This window comes from Miscanthus floridulus, chromosome 16, assembly GCF_019320115.1.
Source record: "Miscanthus floridulus cultivar M001 chromosome 16, ASM1932011v1, whole genome shotgun sequence".
NCBI classification, from domain to species: domain Eukaryota; kingdom Viridiplantae; phylum Streptophyta; class Magnoliopsida; order Poales; family Poaceae; genus Miscanthus; species Miscanthus floridulus.
Genome location: NC_089595.1, coordinates 14,339,956 through 14,360,091, shown reverse-complemented (window position 1 = coordinate 14,360,091; position 20,136 = coordinate 14,339,956). Strand labels below are relative to the sequence as shown.

At 43.1% G+C, this 20,136-nt stretch overlaps 1 protein-coding gene and 1 pseudogene across 1 annotated transcript; both read right to left on the bottom strand.

Moving 5' to 3' along the window:
• Nucleotides 1-6,365: 6,365 nt before the first annotated feature.
• Nucleotides 6,366-12,003, bottom strand: LOC136512152 (mitogen-activated protein kinase kinase 1-like; annotated as a pseudogene).
• A 5,437-nt stretch (nt 12,004-17,440) lies between these two features.
• On the bottom strand, nt 17,441-19,451 carry LOC136511795 (myb-related protein MYBAS1-like). Its single transcript, XM_066505817.1, has 2 exons — nt 18,619-19,451; nt 17,441-18,434 (listed from the first exon to the last, which is right to left on the bottom strand). The coding sequence occupies exons 1-2, from the start codon at nt 18,857-18,859 to the stop codon at nt 17,701-17,703; spliced, it is 975 nt and encodes a 324-aa protein (XP_066361914.1). The 5' UTR covers nt 18,860-19,451; the 3' UTR covers nt 17,441-17,700.
• Between the last annotated feature and the right edge of the window lie 685 nt (nt 19,452-20,136).

The window sequence follows — 20,136 nt, the reverse complement described above, 5'->3', positions numbered from 1 at the left end:
CGTCGCACGAGCCGCACGGAGCTAGGCGACGACATGTAGAGGGCAGGGTGGGGTGGGCAAGACGACGCAGAGGGCAGGGTGGGGCGTGGCGACGACACAGAGAACAGGTGGGGGGCGGTGGCAACGACGCTTAGACGACATGCGTTGCATTTCGGACTGGAGCGTCCGTCCGTTCGGACGCTCAGGCCATATCATTATCGTATATATAAAGAACGTCTTTTTATTCAAATGGCTCTCCAAATGATGACGTACATAGTGAGTTTAAGAAACACTCTTAAGGTCTTTAGCGGTCTTCATGACTTTGATGCCCTTAGTCAAGTCATACTCCCTCAGTTGAAATTGTACAAGACTTATTTCATTTGGTCCGGACAAGTTCTGATTTGTTCTACCAATTAATGTATAATTTTTGCAACGAAAATTGATGCCATTACATTCTCTTCTTAAAAAGTTACCTACTCATTATCATAATTTTGTATGATTGTATCACATGGATGAAATATTCCTAGTCTAATTGTCGATCCAAGAAGTCTTATCATAATAAAACAAAATTCTCCTTGTAAAAAAAAGCGGGAGTACTATTTGCAACTATTTTCCAAGATAAATCTAGTGATACTTTTTTTTTCTACGTAGTTTAGTATTAGACTAGACAAGTTGAAGAGATGTTAATAATGGTCCAAGTTTAAAGTGTACATAGTTTTTACTGTATTGAGTATCAAAACTATGAACATCAGCTGGTGAGATTGAGGACACCTGTTTCTATCCGAGGACAAGAAACTCCTACACGGAACAATAAAGAATAACTCAAGATATGACACTCTAATCAGTGTCGATTCAGGATAGATTCGTGACTTTGTGTCTCTACAATGCTAAGTTACCATTGCTTGGAGAGTCATATCCTTGATTAATTATCATGAACAGTATAAAGACACTGATAAGTACTGATAATTATGCAAGTAACAAGGCTTACTCCATGCATGTCAATATCTGATAGGAAGTGAAACAAAAGGATCAGACGGTAGACAATCTTAGTCGCTTAACTACTGAGGAGTACCCTCATCGTCATCAGATCCATCCATCCTTGATAGCCCTTGGCTTATCATTAAACATCGATGTGATTCTTTCAGTACTTCTAGATGATTACTGAATGATGATGTCCAGCTTATCACTAAGCATATTCACTGACGAGTGATGGCAACAGCTGAAAAGTTTCTACCATTGAAAGGTATTTCCACAAGATCCAGGCCCAAAATACAATCATTGAACAATTGCATTTCACCTAAGTCCCTTCCTGGTTTATTTCTATTTTCAGCAGATCGAATTAAATTGAAATCACCAGCCAGGAGCCGGTCATCAAAATTGCTGGTATCCAGGTTGGTCAACCAAGTAACAAAAGCCATCTTTTCAGAAGAGACAGAAGGCCCATAAATATTAGTCAAGTGGAAATCCTTGTTATCCAATGTATTGTGGAATTTTACAGTTACAGCATAAGCATTAGATTGGATAGTACGTAGTGCCATCTAGGACAGCTGTTCCATATGGTTATAAGACCTCCAGAAGCCCCAACCGAAGGGGAGAAGCTGAAGTTGTCCGGGTACCTGGGGCAAAACTTTTTCGGAAAAAGGGGTCAAAATTATTACGCTTGGTTTTCTGCAAGCACACAATCTGACATGCACTCTCTTCAATTTTACTACGCAAAGCATCCCATTTCGCTTGAGAGTTAATGCCTCCTATATTCCAAACCAGAATTTTTGTTGTTCTTTTGTTATGATTCATGATCAGAAAACAAAAAGATATTGATGGGCTCTAGCATGTACATACCAAAGCCAAGAGTGGAACACTGATTGAAGTCAGAGCAAACGACAGTCACATAAGAGCAACAAACAGGAAGGAACACGTTAGAAATTGACAGAACCCAAAGGGTAGGCTCAACAGGATAAATATGATAAAGCTTAAACTGGTTTGGATTAAACTTAAAGCTCTCGAGAGAGGAGCAACACATGTCTGCTCAAACTTTACATTATTTTTTCCTCGGCACGCAGGCCGGCAACGAGAGCTAGATAAGTTTTCTGACAAAAGAAGCACCACCAACGCAGTGACAGGTGCTGGAGCAAACACATTATATGTTCTTGTCATCGTTCACATCCTGGTCCAGCAAAGCAGCGGATACCACACTAGGGTGGATGGTTATTTATTTATTGATAGTCAGATAAAAAAATAGTACATATTTTAGGCACATATTTATGATACGTATATTTACGTATTCAGAAGATGTAGAATCATAGTCGTTTAGTTAGAAAATATTACTCTATTTGTTCTATAATTTGCTATAGGAAACTATTCAGTGGGGTATTCGTTGATGGACATCGCTCAATGTTGTCTTTTCTAAATTTTTAAACCATGAATTTAAATGATTTTATTTTTGAGGTTATTTTAGGTCTAAACAGCTTACTCAAAAACTTGAATATAGAATTACAGAAGAAAATACTCCATCAGTTCCTAAAATAAGTGATTCTCATTTCTCAAGAAGTCAAACATTTTTTAATTATAGATATGAGTACTATAATAGATATACAAATTATAATTTTACAAAAGGGTATGTCACGTAAAAAAATTACATCTATTTCTTATAAAGGTTTATGTGTAATATTAAAATCTTTTAGATGTGCATGCAGGCTCATTCTTATAAATGCATGCACGCACACCTTAGCCTTACGAGCACTTACGAGAGTGACAAGTTGGATCAGTAGGAGGATATTTGTTTGCCTGGTCCAGATGAGCCATTGAGCCTAGGGGGTGCAACCCAGGCTGTTTGTTTGCTTAGACCAGCCCACGAGCCAGGCTAGCAAGCCCCTCAAAGCACCCCTGGGCATAGCCCTAGAGAAACGAAAAATTCTTTCGTTCCTGCCGGGCTCGGCTGTAGCGGGCAGCGACGTTCTCATGACCTCCTTTTGTTTACCATGAAAACCTCCCCGCCGCTGCCAACCCCGTCATTGAGTGCACACAGACTCCAGCTCAGCGCGACGACTTCCCCTCCCTCTCCAACGACTCCCCCTACCTTTCCGACGACTCTTCGGCGACCTCTGACCACAGGCTGGCTCATTCTCATCCATGAAAACAAACATGGCTGGTTGCACCACCACAGGTTGGATCACAAGATGCAGCCTTACTAAACAGAATAGAACCGATAACTTTGATTAATATCAAATCTAGCAAGAGATCAAATGATGTAGCCTACCAAAGAACTTGCCGAGAATTACGTTACTCCTATTCCTAGTGCGATGACGTGAAGCTGGAAAATAGATTGTGCATTGATCGAGAGATGAAAAATGTTACAATAGCTGAGATCTATATTTGTACCCTGGGCTGATACAGAGTCCTAGACAATTCTTAAGTAAAAAGAAAATAGTCTAATTTAAACTCCACGAGTCCGATTCTGCTACGCCTGAGCCGATACTGCTGACATCATTCCAAAAATTTGGTGTAAACAAAAAGAAAAACAAAACATCCTAAGTACGCTAAAACTTATGTCACACCACCGTTACGAATTTACCTAGCTTCAAATTTCAACATATCGTCCTTGATTTAAAAATAATATATAGAATCATATTAGAATAGCATACCCATGGAGTAAGCCTCTTAGGATTTAGATTAGTGGTAATAGGATAAATAAGTCGGTGTGCAAACTGATTTAGACGAGCTGAAAAAAAAAAGAGTCCATTCGAGCAAGACCTGTCGGGCTGTCGGCACACCACGAGCTTATATTACCAATCTCGGCCTGCCTGGTGCCGAGAAGATTCCAGTGAGGAATCCTCCCGCCGATTGGTATAGAGCAGGAAAAAAACAAAACCGGAAAATAAAAGCAAAGAAAAAAATGAAAAAAGAGAAAAATAAAAAGGGGAAAAATAAAAAAAATTAAAATAGAAAAGTGAAAAATAAAATAAAAAAGAAAAATTGTAAAAAAAATATCGCGTCAACTACCGTGGCCAACAGTGGCCGACGCCCTGAGAGGTCAGGGATTCTTGGAGCGTTAAAGAGAGTAGCTGTTATAGTTACGACTGGTTAGTGGGCATGCCAAGTTGTCGGCTGTCGAGTAGCCAAATCCTATCAGACTTCAATTTCTTAAAAGCCGCCTGTCGGCTGGCGAGTAGCCGATAGGGGGTACCCACCCTATCGGCAGCTCAATTGCCGATAGGTTACTAGATTTGCAATTCCTTAAAAATGGTATCTAATTTTATAATTATTTATTTAAATAATATTATATCAAAAAAAAATCCATCTAAAAGGCCCAGTGTCGACGGCACGTGCGAGATGCCATTTGAGCTGGGTACAGTGAAATGTCATAAACACTGTTTTAGCTCTTTTTTCTTCCAATTAACTTGAACTTTTAGCGATTAATGACGGAGCGTTTCTAGCGAGAAAAACTCATAGGAAGAAGCCCCGGGCAGCCTGAAGAAGCAAAGACAATAATCACTTGCTGCTGCCTGCTACGGTGTTGCTGGCCTGCTTGGTTTTCGACGCCAGCACTAGAACTACCGATGCGCGTGCGCTCCAATCGGCACCACCGCCCATCCATCCACAACTCAACACATCAACCCAATCGAGTACCTGTGGCTGTGGGCTGTGGTATGGGCAGATATCGATCAACAAGCAGGTGGTGCGGTGTGGGCACAGAAGAGATGTGCGACTGTGCAAGGGTGCAGTGCCGGTCGTCCAAGGGCTCGCGCCGTCGGCCACCGCAGGGACAGAGCGATGGCTTCGCGGAGCAAGAGGCTGCGGACGGCGCCAGAGACGACGCTGAGGAAGCCGAGAGGGTCGGGAGCCACTGCCTTTGTCATCGGTCGGTGCCAGGCTAGCCATAGGCTAAATACCAGAACCAGCAGTGTATAGAGAAAACAACAACAGATTTGAGAATACAAATGTGATCAGACAAGAGGATACAACAACAAAGTGATTTTGATCAGATTGACCTTAGGACTAATTATTGTTGTGATGCATTAATTAATCATACCTGCCTCGAGATAATTAAAAACCAATGTGACAGAGAGATCAACCGCATAAATATGAGTTTAGTACATACAACAGCAGTCCAAAAGCATAACCAGCTAAGACATTGGTTCATGAGACACAGAACCAAAGCATGAAGGCAGGTAATGAAACCTAGGTTGTTATCATCATTGGCCTACACATTGCAATTACACGAGGAACACTTGTTTATCTTCATCCAAAGAGGAAACCACATGTCAGAAAGAGCCAATATTAGCACATTCTTCCAACAGCCACTCTTACCAATAGCTATAGGAATTCCTTCACAACAATCATCTAGGAGCAGCTGGGAGGGGAGGGGAGTTGCTGCTTCTAGAGATGCTTTGAAATCTCTAAGTGCATCCTTATAATTTTTGTACTTCAAATAACTTGCATTCTTGAATCCAAGGACCTGTTGAGTGCATTCATACCGGGTTCTATAGATTCCAAGTTGCTTCCCATGGAAAACCACATAGCAAGGTGTCATTTTCTATGAAATCAGAATTGTAATTAGCCTCAGTCCTCTATGAATCATGAAACAAGGCATGAGTGCGACATTGAAGATCTAGGGATTGATGAAAGAAACAACCCATGATCCTAAATGCCACACCGATGGCTTGGTTCATCTTGTTGAAAAGAAACAATTGACATCATAGGCTAAAAAAATGGCCTCAACTCTAGAATTTGGTGCTGCAATTTATGTAAGTACTCATCACAGGTGGTTACACATGTAGCAAACAAGTCCAGAAAAGCAGCAACTTTGGGACTGCAAATAAGTAGGAATAGAACATCAAGGCTGCCATGGAACCCATCTGGCCATCCATTCTCTGTCGTCATCCAATTGATGTTGCAAGAGAATGGATGGTTCATATGGATTTGATGACAGCCATGAAAATCAGCAAGAACAAGCCATGAAAAAACAATAACAACAGTAAACGGTTGTGCAGCCACCTCATTGTTTTTTTTCCACATTGTGCATCATAGGCCAGATCAGAAACCCACTTTAGGCACCAACTCATGAAAACACAGGTATCAAATCTAGAAAATGACAGAAATATATGAAAGCATGAAGTGAAGATTCAAACAAGGCCATCCCCGAAATCATGAAAGCCATGAAATCCATGGGCACATCCATTCACTGCCATCAGCATGGTATGAGCATATTGTTGCTAGGGAATGGATGTGTCCCACGGGTTCAATGACACCTATGAAAAGCACAATGTAATACAGTCCTCCCAATGCAACAGGAACATAAAGTGACAAATATAGTAGCAGTAACCAACAGAAGTTACTAATTAATACATCTAGTTTGTCTCCAAATAAAGGTTCAGCTCACAACACTTAAGTGAACTAACAAGCTATTGTTATTAATCAGCATGTTGCAATTGGTAAGCATATCCTTGCATCTTTTTGGATTAAAAGAATGAGGGGATCTGTTCTCTAGCTAATTATTGAGTGACCAGCCCCAAAATAGAGCTGCAAATCATGCATATGCTGGCGTCATCATTAGGATGCCAAGATATATGATGACTTTCTGCCTTCCTTTCAACACCCTTTTACATGTTTTTTCCTCTCCATTTGATGGTTACAGAAGTACTCAATTCAATTTCGTCTCCAAACCATTCACGGTGACCAATTGCCTTTTCAAGGGATACTAGTCACAAGAGGCATTCTGAAACACAACAAAAGGGCCTTGGGTGTTAAACAAACTTACAATGATGCATTGGAGTGTTCTCTGGCATGGTCAAGAACATACACACGGGCACACGGCTTTTTTCATTCAAGGACACGATGCAGGAAAAATATGTCCTGATACCAAAGGCTGCGACAGCGGCCTTGAATACAATGCAGGAATGATAATTGAACCTAGGCTACTCGGGTATGTTCATTGGAGGTTCCAGGCTCTCCACAAGAGTTCGCAGGTCTAGATCTTTACCCTCAAACTTCTTGATAAAAGGGTGATTCTGCAACGACATAAATAGCAACTCAACACAAGTTACCCAAATGAATTGTGCAACAGTAATAGCAAATAGTTGATTTAGGAGAAGCATGCTGACCAAGAGTTCTGAAGCAGACATCCTTCCGGCTGGGTCCTTTTGTATGCTGCAAAATAATATAGCAAAATATAAGACTACAGTGCAGCATACACTGATGATGAATCACTAACGATATTTTCTTAACATCTATGCGAAATTTAACACCACAGGCCAGAACTGGAAATATAGTCAGTATTACAAGAACAAAAGTTTTGTAGGGTAGATTCTATCACAAGTTCACAACCAAAGTCATGCTTTGTTAATCCAGAAACCATGTGAATTGTGGAATGGCTGGTCTCAATCAACTATTATTTTTTGACCTCAGACATAACGGTCAGGTGCAGTAAGGACCTACAAGTCTGCAACTAAGTGAATTGTCAACGACCCAGAATTCAATTTTTTTTAGTTCCTCGAAAAAAAAAGAATTCAAATTTTAGCTAAAGTAGTGCAGTTTCGTGTATCAAGGGCTCAAGGGGTAATCTACCTACCTTTGTTAAAGGTTACGACATAATTTTCAGTGTTCTTCTGTAATATAGCATGGCACAAAAATTAAGCCAGAACAACAGAACCAATGGGCAGGAGTATGTGTCAATTGAAGTGTAACCAACACATTGTATTCACAGCATTGAATCCTATGTTTTCCTTGCTTAATCCACCAACTACAGCTCCAGAGTGAAGCAACTTAAGCAATTACGTGCCAATTGCAGTGTGTTCCCAATAGTTACATTGCAAGATCAATTTAAACAAGATGTTTTGATTCAAATTAACTGGACAAGATAGAAGACAGGAGACTGGGATGTTTTTCGTACCAAGAGGAGATAAATGAGCAGAATTCTGGAGAGAACTGATCTGCAGGTGCAGAAGGTGGTGTCTGATCAACAATTGCTTCCAGTAGTTCATAAAAGCTTAGCCAACCTTCTCCTTCTGAAGGAATATAGGGGAACCGACCGATTGCACACTCAAGTAGTACTAAGCCCAAACTCCATGTCACTCTTGTAGTCATAAGAGCTTCCACTAATCCTCTCAGGCTGAAGAAGGAATCAAAACAAAAATTGTCACCACACTTTTAAGCATTCCAATTACTAATGAAAGAAAAAATAGCAATCACATGAAACAAATAACATATTCAACATACCGCCATATAGTTGTAGGTTCCAACAAATGTATCCCGCTGACCCATCGAACTTGCTAGCACTGCACTTACCCCGAAATCAGTAATCTTTACTTCACCCTTACGGTTGACTAACAAGTTAGATGGCTTCATGTCCCTGTGAATCACATGCCTTTCGTGATGAAGATATAGCAAACCCTCCAAGACCTGAATTAACCAGAATACTGTTCGATATTAGCGGTGTGACAATGTGGTTTCAAGTTTCAACATATGTTAACGACAGGACTTCCAGCTTATCTATATCTCTTATAAAGCAAAACCCCACTACAAATTTTGTCTTGCACCACAGCATTCCACGTCATTCAATGATGTAAACTGTCAGATCCAGTGTCCGGCCTCTCTGTCTCCCATAGACCTACGACGACCATACCCTTTCCAAGCCAAAGTGGAAGTCAGTTATTGGACTCCTCGATTCCTCGTGACGGACAGCCGAAGAGTTCAGAAGCCCACATTATTGTCGCCATCTGTAAGAGATTCATTCATCTCCTTGATTTCCTATATAAAGGAACGAGACGAACGATAGCAGCACCGGCACACCCCCTGTAGCCATCGAGGAAGAGAGCACCAGACACCTCGGCCGAGTCAACCAAGAACCTCTGCCACCACGGCGGCAGAGGAGGAGCGAGGAGCATGGAACATTCTTCTGGGCTTGAAGCTAGCACAGTGGCAGCGCGTGCACTACCACAGCAATGTGCATGTGGTGTCATCGGCGGTCCCAGGGGAGCACGCCCAGCACGAGGGGGCCGCGTGCCTGCACGGGGAGAAGTCGTACGTGCAGGATGCCCCCGCGCTCTGGATCTCGACAACCCACATCCTCGAACGACAAAGGCCCCATGTCTCGCAGCAGCGACGCCACGGCCTCCTGTGCGTTGAGGCCACGGCGCTCACTCCCTTGGCCGTCTGCGCTTCGAGGCCACGATTGCCCACTCCCTCACCCAACGTGCGTAAAAGCTACAACGGCGCACGCCCCCTGGCAACCCATACGTCGAGGCCACTGCAATGGTGCCTGTGTTGAGCAAGCAACAGCAACGGAGAAGGCGTGGCTCGGGCTGCAGATCCGATGAGGAGAAACGAGTGCTTAGAACAGAATGAGGTTTCTGAATTTTTTATATGATCCAATGGTTTAAAGTTTAAGCTGTCTCTGTTAGCAAAGTGCCTAACTAATTATAACAGCAATGAGATTATAAAGTGAGACCATATTTTCTGCATTAAATTTATTTTTTCTTCCATGACTTCCTGTCTTTTTTGTTGTATACAGAAGATGCATGAGCTATAACGCATTGAAGAATATCTAAATTTCACATTTGCATATGTCGTACAAATACCCAATAAAAGAGAAGCAATGATCTACTGTTTGACTATTCAAGGACTATGTTATCCAAAAAATATTTAAGAGAAAGATCTACTGTTTACTGCAATATTTCTATAAATATACTAAATCATTTTTAATCCATGCTTTGAAGAATATACTCAGATTTGTTTATGTTATGTCTAAGTGTCAAATTGCCATGGTCCTAAGAACTATGGAGAAACCTATCTGTCAGAGTCTATGGTAATTATTTTTTTCATGCATGTGTTTGTACGTAGACTTTTTACTTCATATTTTCTAGAAGAGTTTGACAGAATAATCTCTCATTAGTATTTACCCTTCACGCTGTAATTTCAGCTCTAAATCCCACGGCAACGCGCGGGGAATTCATCTAGTTCTAAAATATATAAATTACAAAAGAAACAAAGTCCAATTTTATTCGTACCTGCTTGCAAAGTACTGCAAGGTATGGCTCAAGAATAGTCTTCACTTGCTTAATGATGTCCGCAAGAGATCCACGATCCATGTACTCAAGAACAATATATATGACACCATAGTGGTAAAAAGATTGGTGGCACATAACTATATGTGGACACTGTGTTGCTTGATTTATTTTGAGCTCTTGTACTATTTGCTTGCGCACTGCTTCCTGAATATTCATCTGAATACCCTGCAGAAGGAATTGTGATACTGGTTAATAAACTGATTAGTCTCATGGGTGAAATGACACAGAACCACTATCACCAGGGACAGTTCTCAAATTTTTGTAGACCTGAATACATTACCTGATGACCTATCGTCCATTAACATCAGTGCTCATTAACTACTAGAAGTTTTTCAGGGATTTCATATGTAAACATAAGTTAGTACTAGATGTCGCTTTGACATTCACTTAGCATTCCCCATCTTATTTTACGAGAACACATCTTTGTGTACTAAAATTAATGCTGCCATGCTAATATACTGTTACAAAGTTGACGAAACAAACCAAATCTTTAGGTTCTAAGTGTTTACAAGACAAAACAAACAGTAAAAATGTTTGAATAAGTTCAAACATATAGATCCCATGTCCCATCTAAGATGAAATTGATTTGCATGCCAATAAAAAATACAGTAGAGATACATGGTAGGCAAAATACATAGTTTTCATTGCAATAGTGAGTGTGGTGTGCACCAGAAGAAATCATTGCACTGGAAATTACCTTCAAAGCATATAATGTCCCCACCCACTTGTGCCGCACGAGCTGGACAACACCACCACTTCCTTTGCCAATGACTTGAATCATCTCAAGATCATCCATTGATAACTGCACATCTTCCACCTTCAGGTTTGTTGATTGCTGAGAAAAGGTACAATACAGGTTCAGAAACAACTTGATCATTAACAAAATACTAGCAAACAGTAATGCAAACTGTTGACCAAGATAGTCCTATAGGAGTGGAAGTTAAATATGACAATCATTCGGGGAAACTGAAAACATATGCTGCTCCCACTGACTGGAAAAACTTCTTACGGTGGGACTTAATAACCAGGAACAACTAATAGTGTCCAGAGTATAAATTCCATGCATTTCAAATCCACATTTGATCTTCAAGGTTAACCAGAAATGGAAAATCAATAATTTTTAAAGATAAAGGTCCCTTGTATGAGTTGCATGGGTACAATGCATTCCATAAAAAGGGTAATTCAAAAAAGTAATTAAAAGGTTTACCAGTGAACTGATACAGGTGCTTCTATACAAATCATCAATGCGAAAATAAGCTACATTCCACAAGAGTACAGTTGGACTAATCAACAAACAGCAAAGGCAGTAGTTGCCGATCCAGGACTCACATTTTCATCTCCATTTTCCTCTGAGATAAGCCGCAACCCTCTTTGATTAAGCCGTAGTTCACCATCCTTGAATGTACCACTCGCCGTCCTAAAATGGGACCAGCGATAGAAGACATCAATTCTGGCAGCTGTTCAATAACTCCCAAATACTAAATTTGAACTCAAGGGGAACACAGAAGTTATGCATGATCCGGAACTAGATTGTACTAGTACTTGCGAATCAAACCATAAGGTGGTCAGTGGTCACTCAAATCAAAAGAGGAGAAAATTAAAGAGGGGGTAAAAAGATGCTATTTTTAGGCTAAGGAAACAAGGAGACGACTAACAGGAACTTGTCGACGGGGGTCTCCTGCGCCGGCACGGCCAGCTTCAGCTCCGTTCCCGGCTTCTTGCCCCTCATGGCCTCGCCGCCCCTCAGCCGGAGAGTTAGGGTTTCTCGGTGGGAGATGGGACTAGCCGCTCCGCGAGGATCAGAGAGAGTAAAGCTGGTTCCTGTAGCTTTCCGGGAGTAGTCCCAGCTCCGGGGAGGAGATGCGGCGGCAGGTGGGGCAGCGGGATCGGGTGGAAGCAGCGGCGGCGGCGGTGACGGGGCACGGGGCTCGGGAGGAGTGGTTTGGTTTGAGATTTTTGGCTTTTTCCCCTTTGTATTTCGATCCAACGGTCACTGTTACGGACCAGTGCACACTCGACTAGTCGACTGTGGTATTTTCTACTCCAAAAAAAAAAAAAATCGCTTATAACATAAGCTCAAAAAAATAGTGTAGCATTCACTCGAAGCTTACTAATTATGGTCTATGATTCATTTTATTATGTGTTTTTTTTTGCACTTAGGCTTAGGCCTTGTTTAGTTTGCAAAAATTTTGGTGAAATGGTACTGTAGCACTTTCGTTGTTATTTGGCAATTAGTGTCCAATCATAATCTAATTAGGCTTAAAAGATTCGTCTCGTGAATTTCGTCTAAACTGTATAATTAGTTTTATTTTTTTTATTTATATTTAATGCTTTATGCATGCATCCAAAAATTCGATGTGACGGAAAATCTTGAAATTTTTTGCAAAATGAGGTGGAACTAAACGGTACCTTAGTTTAGTTCAACAAATAGTCATGAGAGTTGTGCGTCCATAAAAATGTAGCTGAGGAACATTTCTTGTATACTGGAAATTATACCTTTTTGTATGATATTTCAAAGCTTTACTACCCTTGCGTCTTAGGGGCATTCGGCTGGTGCAAATACCAGAAGGAAAATATTGTTCCCCGATGAAAAACACTGTTCATGTTCTCACAGCGATTCCTCCAAATTTCTCCGAGCTAACAGGGCCTTAAATGTTCGATTTTTACTCCAAATGACCATAAAAGACCCTTATTTTACTCCAAATGCTGATACAAACCATAGGCTGATTGCCTGACTCAAAGCAAACCAATCATCTACACATGTATTTATCGAAACCAGCGGAAGTACAAAGCCATAATAGAACTAGATCAAGGGACAAAAAGAGACTACAAGCAGAGAACAATTAGCACCATGTTCGTTTGATCGTTTCTGTGACTTATAAACCGGCTGATACTGTTTTATTGTGAGAGAAAAACACTGTATCATAGCTGATAAGTATGGCCCTGTTTGGTTCAGCTCATCTGAGTCTCGCTTATAAGCTGAGTAGGATTATCTGATAAGTCGCGATACGTAGAATCTAAGTTGAGTGTTTGGCTGGCTCGATTATTTTGGGATGGATATTTTGCACTAGAAACCCTGACTTTTCTCAAACTATGTAGCACTGTTTACTACTATTCATGTGAGTCTATAGCCTTACCACTTGACCCAAATAAAAGTTTCTATTTACATCCAGGCCCTTCTTCGTGGGGGAGAAGCTACGGTGCGGGCTCCGAGAGGGGGAGGAGCTCCCGGCGAGGGGGAAGGAGCTCCGGCGGCCGGCGGAGCTGCGGGCTGGCGGATCCGTCGGCGGAGCTGCGGCTGCGGGCGGATGAGAGGGGGAGGAGCTTCAGGCGAGGAGGAGCTCCGGCGGTAGGCGGAGAAGCGAGCGGGCGAATCCGTCGATGGAGCTGCGGGGGGGTGGATCCGCCGGTGGAGCTGCGGGCGGATGAGAGGGGGAGGAGCTCCAAGCGAGGAGGAGCTCCGGCGGCCAGCGGAGAAGTGAGCGGGCGGATCCGTCGACGGAGCTACGACTGCGGGCTCCGAGAGGGGAGGAGCTCCCGGCGAGGGGGAGGAGCTCCAGCGGCCGGCGGAGCTGCGGGCGGATGAGAGGGGGAGGAGCTCCAGGCGAGGAGGAGCTCTGGCGGCCAGCGGAGAAGCGAGCGGGCGGATCCGTCGGCGGAGCTGCGGCTGCGGGCTCCGAGAGGGGGAGGAGCTCCAGGCGAGGAGGAGCTCCGACGGCCAGCGGATTTGCTGGCGTGCGGAGCTGCGAGCAGAGGCGGAGACCCGGGCGAGCGCTCGGGAACGCGGCTCGCGTTTTCCAAATCGCAGCCCTTCGGTCGCTTTTCCAATCGCCGTTGCGGAGAGGAAATCGAACGCGAACGCCGCGTTTGCGATGGAGACCGTCGCGAGCCGTTTGGCGGGATTATCCTGCTTCTCCCGTCGCGAACGCGCGATGAGCGGAACCAAACTGGCGATGGCTAATATGATCAAGCGAACATGGTGCGCCGACGACCCGGTGTTGTTGAGAGAAACACATGATGCAGCCGGTATAACTCGTACCGCCACCAAAACCGGAGCCGACGAAGCTGCATCCCGTAGACCCGTACCGGCCCAAATTCTGGACGATACCGGCTGTCTCGGGCCATTCCGGGAGCCTCGGCTATCCTGGTACCGTGGATGCGGAGACGAAGTCGTTCTACTTAAACCAACGAGCGAGATGCGCGGAGGAGGAAGACGCTGCCTGCTTCTTGGCTCTGCTGCATGCGCTGATGATAGCCGCCCAGGAATGAAAATGACGCAAAAGGCAGTGCTGGTCCTTCTTGCCTCTCCTGGAGCTTCTCACATTGGTTTGCTGGTTGGAGTACTAGGAGGTAGGAGGCGGCGGTGGAACGTATGGCCGGAGCTAAATCCGATTTGCTTTGCTACGTTGACTAGGGTAAAAGCCCAATGCTAGACCGGCTCAACACTACTTATTATTATACTGTTTTTAGTGCGTTCCTACAGACTGGCCCAAACATACCTCTTCTATTTTCTTATAAATATTCACTGATGGTCTAATTCCTCGTACTAGAAAAGGTTAGGTATCAAAAATAATTTATATATTACATAAAAACATAAAAATCCGGAATGGTACGTCCGAATGCACCGGTACCGAAATATACCATTCCAAAGAGTAAACTCGGAATGGAATTTACAAGTTAGAGTACATAGCAAGGGCAACACAGAGGAACAATACAAGGACAGCTCACGAGAGCAGAATATAGGGAAATAGGTAAAATAAACTTTGGGCTGGGCTTGGGCTAGGCCCAATTTCTTTCGCGCCTACCAGCTCGGCTTAAGCATGTCTAATAACTCGAGTAAGCCTACTTTTTTAGCATGGGCCATGGGCCACCTTTGGAGCATAGGTGGGCTAGGCTTAAAATGCTTAGGCATAGTCATGGCCAATTATCTTCCATTTGTGTTGCTATCAAAGTCATTGGCTCATAGTAGAGCATCACTGTCACGACAACCAAATTGTTGGCAACATGAGCTTCCCAAATAGCTTAGAATTGAATTAGCTAGGATTTCCCATGGCTAATTTAGAGATATATAGCGGCATTTCTCTACAAAGTTAATAGGGAGGAAGGGTGGTAAGTTGATGTGCATGGTACAATCTCAAATCTATCTACTAGTATAATACAAGCATAAAACTTGCTCCTATATACTAGTCTCAAATCAATGTACTAAAAAGGATCACAACAAACAAGTGTTATGGTCATGTTGTTTTACAAATCCTGTATCAATGATGAAGCAAGACTTCCTATTAAATCTTGGCTAGTACATCACCATGAGCAACTAAATCCTTAAAAATTATCATGTTTGTGCCTTAAAAAAGGTTGTGATTAACATCTAGTGGATGTAAAAAGAAAGCACATTGATAATGCTAGGTTAATTAGGGTTAGAAGGTCGGATGACAAAAGCAATTTTAAAAAGGAAGAAACAAGATAATATACTTACATTTGGGCATTCCTCTTATCACTATAGCTTTCTGCCTCTATTTTTCCTATATTCTACTTTCCCTATAGCGCTCCAACTTGCAAGGCTATCTATCTGCACATGTGGGTCCCCGAAGCATAGAAACTCATGTGGTACAATAATGTGTGGTTTTTTTTTTTTTTTTTTTTGCTTTTGTTTACTACTTCCTCTTCCTCTAATATGAATGGTTCCAAAAGTTTTAAGCAAACTTAAGTAATACTTAAATAATGCATGTAACCATGGGTTAAACCCAATTAGGGCATGTTCGGTTTGCACGGGATTGAGCCTGGAATATATTGATCCGGCCAGAAACGCTGTTGTATCTTATACGGTCAAGCATCACCAGGAACGGTTCCGGCCAGGATTGAGCCTGCTAACCAAACATGCCCTTAAGGAATTTCTTCTCAAATAATGATTTTATTATTAACAAACTTTGCCAAATATGAGTATGAGCACCATATAGAATGTCTTATATTTCAGTACAAATTCTAAAAGTCATAATGTACTATGTTTCAGGACGGGAGGAGTATTATATACAATAGTTATTTATTATATATTGGATGATCCACTACTAATCGTTCTTGGCTTGTTGTCAAAATGGCGCAAGTACTATTTGGGATATGGAAAGGTGGTGGATGCGATCGATGCACGGAAAAAGGTGGGATTGGAACTTGCACGTACGTATGATGGCATCGATTGGCACGGTCCACAGCTCTCTCCTCCGGCCAATGGCCAATTGGCCACAGCTTTGGAATGGATATGGATGGTTTATTTTGACGATGCTGCAATGCACGGCCCTTGTTCCTTCCATCATATTCATTCCATTCCATTCCATGGCATCAGTCAATTTAGATATATAGATTCCCATGCATGCACATTTGCAAGTCCCTGTTTGCAGTGCCGCTCTCTATAGGATCTTTGTTTTTTGTTTCTTGGGGTGGCGAAATTGAGAGCTTGGAGTGTAAAAGTTCCGAGATGCAGATTCTGCATTATTATTTGCAGAACCTAGCTTAGACAGCCAGTGCACTTAACCTATTTGGTTCATGGCCATGGCCTGCCTCAGGTTGCACAGAGCACCAGCTGGCAAGATTACTTGCAACTAATAAACAAGTCCTTATGGCATGTTTGCATCATTTTTGAATTCTTAGAATCTGAATTGTGAGAAGGATTATATTGTAATAATCTGTTTTTTTATCCTATATTATAGGTACTAGATTATTGTCCACTCATCTATAGGCTCCTGTTAGGACTTAGATGGATTTTCTAGGATTACAATAATCTATTAGTTAGAGTATTATATATAATCAAACTCATAATCTTAGATGTTTGGATCACCTAGGAATTATTCTATCTGATTATAATATCAAGCATGATCCAAACATGTCCTTAGCTTCATGTTTAATTTGGTGGTTAAATTGTTGGGTTAGTTAACTCAGTATTGAAGCATATATGTGCAGTATCTTCCTTCCACCATTTACATATAATCCTCTGGCCATCAGTTTATATATGTGGTCAGTCATAATACAAAGCAGAAACTAGCTAGTAAAAAGACATGATATTGTCTTAGTGAACTCATTCACACCTAAAAAAACGTACGGTGTACTGCAACACAAGAGGTAAAATTCAATTGCAGATCACCATCTTTTTTTAGGCTATATATGCAGGCTAGCTCTGAAATAAGTAGAGAGGTTGCCCGGGCATCAAGAGATTCAGGGCAAACATATAGAGCTCAGAAACTACTGAAGAATGTACTTGTCAATCTCACATATTCAAACTCATCATCACTTATAATCTTATTACATGAATATACATATTACATATATAAATATAGAAGCAGCATGACCCTAGCTACAATTGTTAAGTTTCATCTGATTCTTTCACAAATCACAAGACAATAATGATCTACATGTATGTCCTGATATGTTATACAATATGATCCAGAGTAGTATCATACATATATATATGCTTCAAGTTACTACGTATATGCTATATATAGCTACAGTATGCAGATGCAAATACATATGTACTTAGTATTATTATATATAACATACGAACAGATGCAACGAAATTAAAGGCAAACGTTTGAATTCATAGCTGCTAGACTAAACAGCTGAGAAAAACAAATAAGCTAATGATCGATATGCATGCAGATGGCTGAATAGATCAGGAGGAGTCGAGCATCTTCTTGTAGTACTCGTCGTCGTCGATCCTCCAGAGCGAGTAATCCGAGCAGTACTCCCACGCAGGCGACGAAGGCGGCTCGGCGGGATGACCGGGACCGGCTCCTGCCCAGCCGTCGATCAACATGTAGCTCGCCGCCTCCGCCGCCGCGATGTCGTTCCAGAAGTGGTCCGAGGCGTAGCACTCCTGCTGCTGCTGCTGCTGCTGCTGCTGCTGGTGATGGTGTTGATGCTGGCTTGCCGCGGTGGTGGTAGATGCCTCGTCGAACTCGGCGTCGTCGTCGCCGCTGCCGCTGCTTTGACGCAGCGCTGACTCGGTCACGGCGGACGATGACGTGGCCGTGCCACAGCTGCCGCTGCTCGGACTCGGAGAGCCAGAGCAGCTGGACGTGGTGGCAGTCACGGACGACGACGACCCCGAGAACGCCGACGCCGACGCCGTCTTGCTGCTCCGGCTGTTCTGCTGCTGCTGCTGCGCCGCCGCCGCCGCCGCCGCCGCCGCCTTCTGCTTCCTGGCGCGCGTCCTCCAGAAGTTCTTGATCTCGTTGTCGGTGCGGCCGGGGAGGCTTCTGGCGATGCGCGACCACCGGCTGCCCCACTGCTCGTGGAGCTGCAGGATCAGGCGCTCCTCGTCGGCGGTGATGCGGCCGCACCGGAGCCCCGGGTGGAGGTAGTTGACCCACCGCAGGCGGCAGCTCTTGCCGGTGCGCCTCAGACCTGCATCAGTACGCCGACACATGCGCATGCACAGAGAAGGAGAGAAACAAGGAAAGAAACTGGTTAATTAACACCCATCGCCATATCCCATTCTACATCAATCCCCAAGCATGCATCTATATACATATATGTATATATATATATATGTATATATGCATGCTTAGGCACCCGCCACCGCGCAAACCTGAGACCTTTGCTAAGAAATCCCACCGGCGTTCACCAAACAAGCGGACGAACCATACCAGCTGGGCGTCTTCCTCCTCCGTCCACGGCCCCTTCCTCATTGCCGCCGGCGGACTGTTGCCGCCGCCGCTGCCCCTACTACTACGCTCACCACCACCCTGCAGCTTCGCCTTGCTCTTGCTGCTGCTCATGCTTGCTGCTGCCGGTGTCGCCATCGACTGATGATGAGGATGATCGTCCATCGGTCGGCCTCCTCGATCTTCCTCCTACGGCAACGGTCAGGCGTTGATGGTGTCCTTCTCGCTCCTCCCTCCGAACTGTCCCCGTCGTCGACCGATCTGTGAGCTGCTTGGCGCTGGATGGACTTAATAGCTTGGCGGCTGGCCGGCAGACAGAGACAAAGGCCACCCAACGAAACAAGCTTCGATGCACCTATCAAGTACTCCCTCCCTCCTAAAATATCTGTCGTTGTCGCTTTTCGAGAAACAGCTTTAACAAAATATATATTAAAAAATATTATTATTTATGATACATAATTAACATCATTGGAAAGATCTTTGAATCTAGTTTTTAACAAATTTATTTGAAGATATAAATGCTGCACATATTTTATATAAATTAAGTCAAAATCGTGGCACAGATACCGAAAACGACAGATAAATTGGGACGGAAGGAGTATCAATTGAGAGGAAGAAGAAAGCGACTGCCGCAGATAGATGCCTCCACTACTTGTGTACGATATATAGATTCTAGTACTAGCTGCTAGCTAGCTAGAATGCTGGATGCTTTGCTGATGAGTACACTTGCTTGCTTATACCAGATCCTCTCTGTACTGCTAGCCACACTGCATATGGTTATATATATACACATATACAAAAGAGAGCTGGTTGAATTGCTAGCTAAAAAGAGAGGAGTGTAGTATAGCACTACTACTGGTGGGGTAGATCTGGCAATGCAAAATGCAAGGGTAGCAGCTGGATCGTGAATGAGTGCTGCTAAGACGACGATGGCAAGCTAGTGCGAGGTGAGGTCAGTGATGGGCACCCCGCACTCAGAAATGCTCCTATCATATGTTAACACTTGCAATTGAGGACTTTCTAGAGTCAACTCACCTCACCTCATCACCTCACCCTCTTGGTCTTACACTCTTGTTTGTCGTTGCACACATATGTGCACTAACAAATCATTAAGTTTTGAAAACTTGTTAACCACGATTGAAGTTTTTATTTTGTTCGATCGCGACCAGCGTTTATTCGGTTTCATGACATATATTTCTTTAGAAAAAAGTCCATCTTTGCCCATTTAACTATCTCTACACTGGCCCCGTTCGGCTTACCTTATAATCCGCACTATTCAGCTTGTTTTTTTTAACAGGAATAATATTTTTCTCTCACAATAATTCAGCCAGAACAATGTTTTTCTGCAAAGTTTCAACAAGCCAAACGGAGATTTTCGTGAGGGTTACATTTTTTCGTGAGAGTTTAAAACACACTCTCATGGAAATGATATTATTTTCACG

Excerpts from the sequence above, each read along its gene's own strand:
- LOC136511795 (XM_066505817.1), bottom strand. The coding sequence starts at position 18,859 with ATGGACGATCATCCTCATCATCAGTCGATGGCGACACCGGCAGCAGCA. Across the intron at positions 18,435-18,618 it reads TTTCTTAGCAAAGGTCTCAG|GTCTGAGGCGCACCGGCAAG; the intron begins GTTTGCGCGGTG and ends GTACTGATGCAG.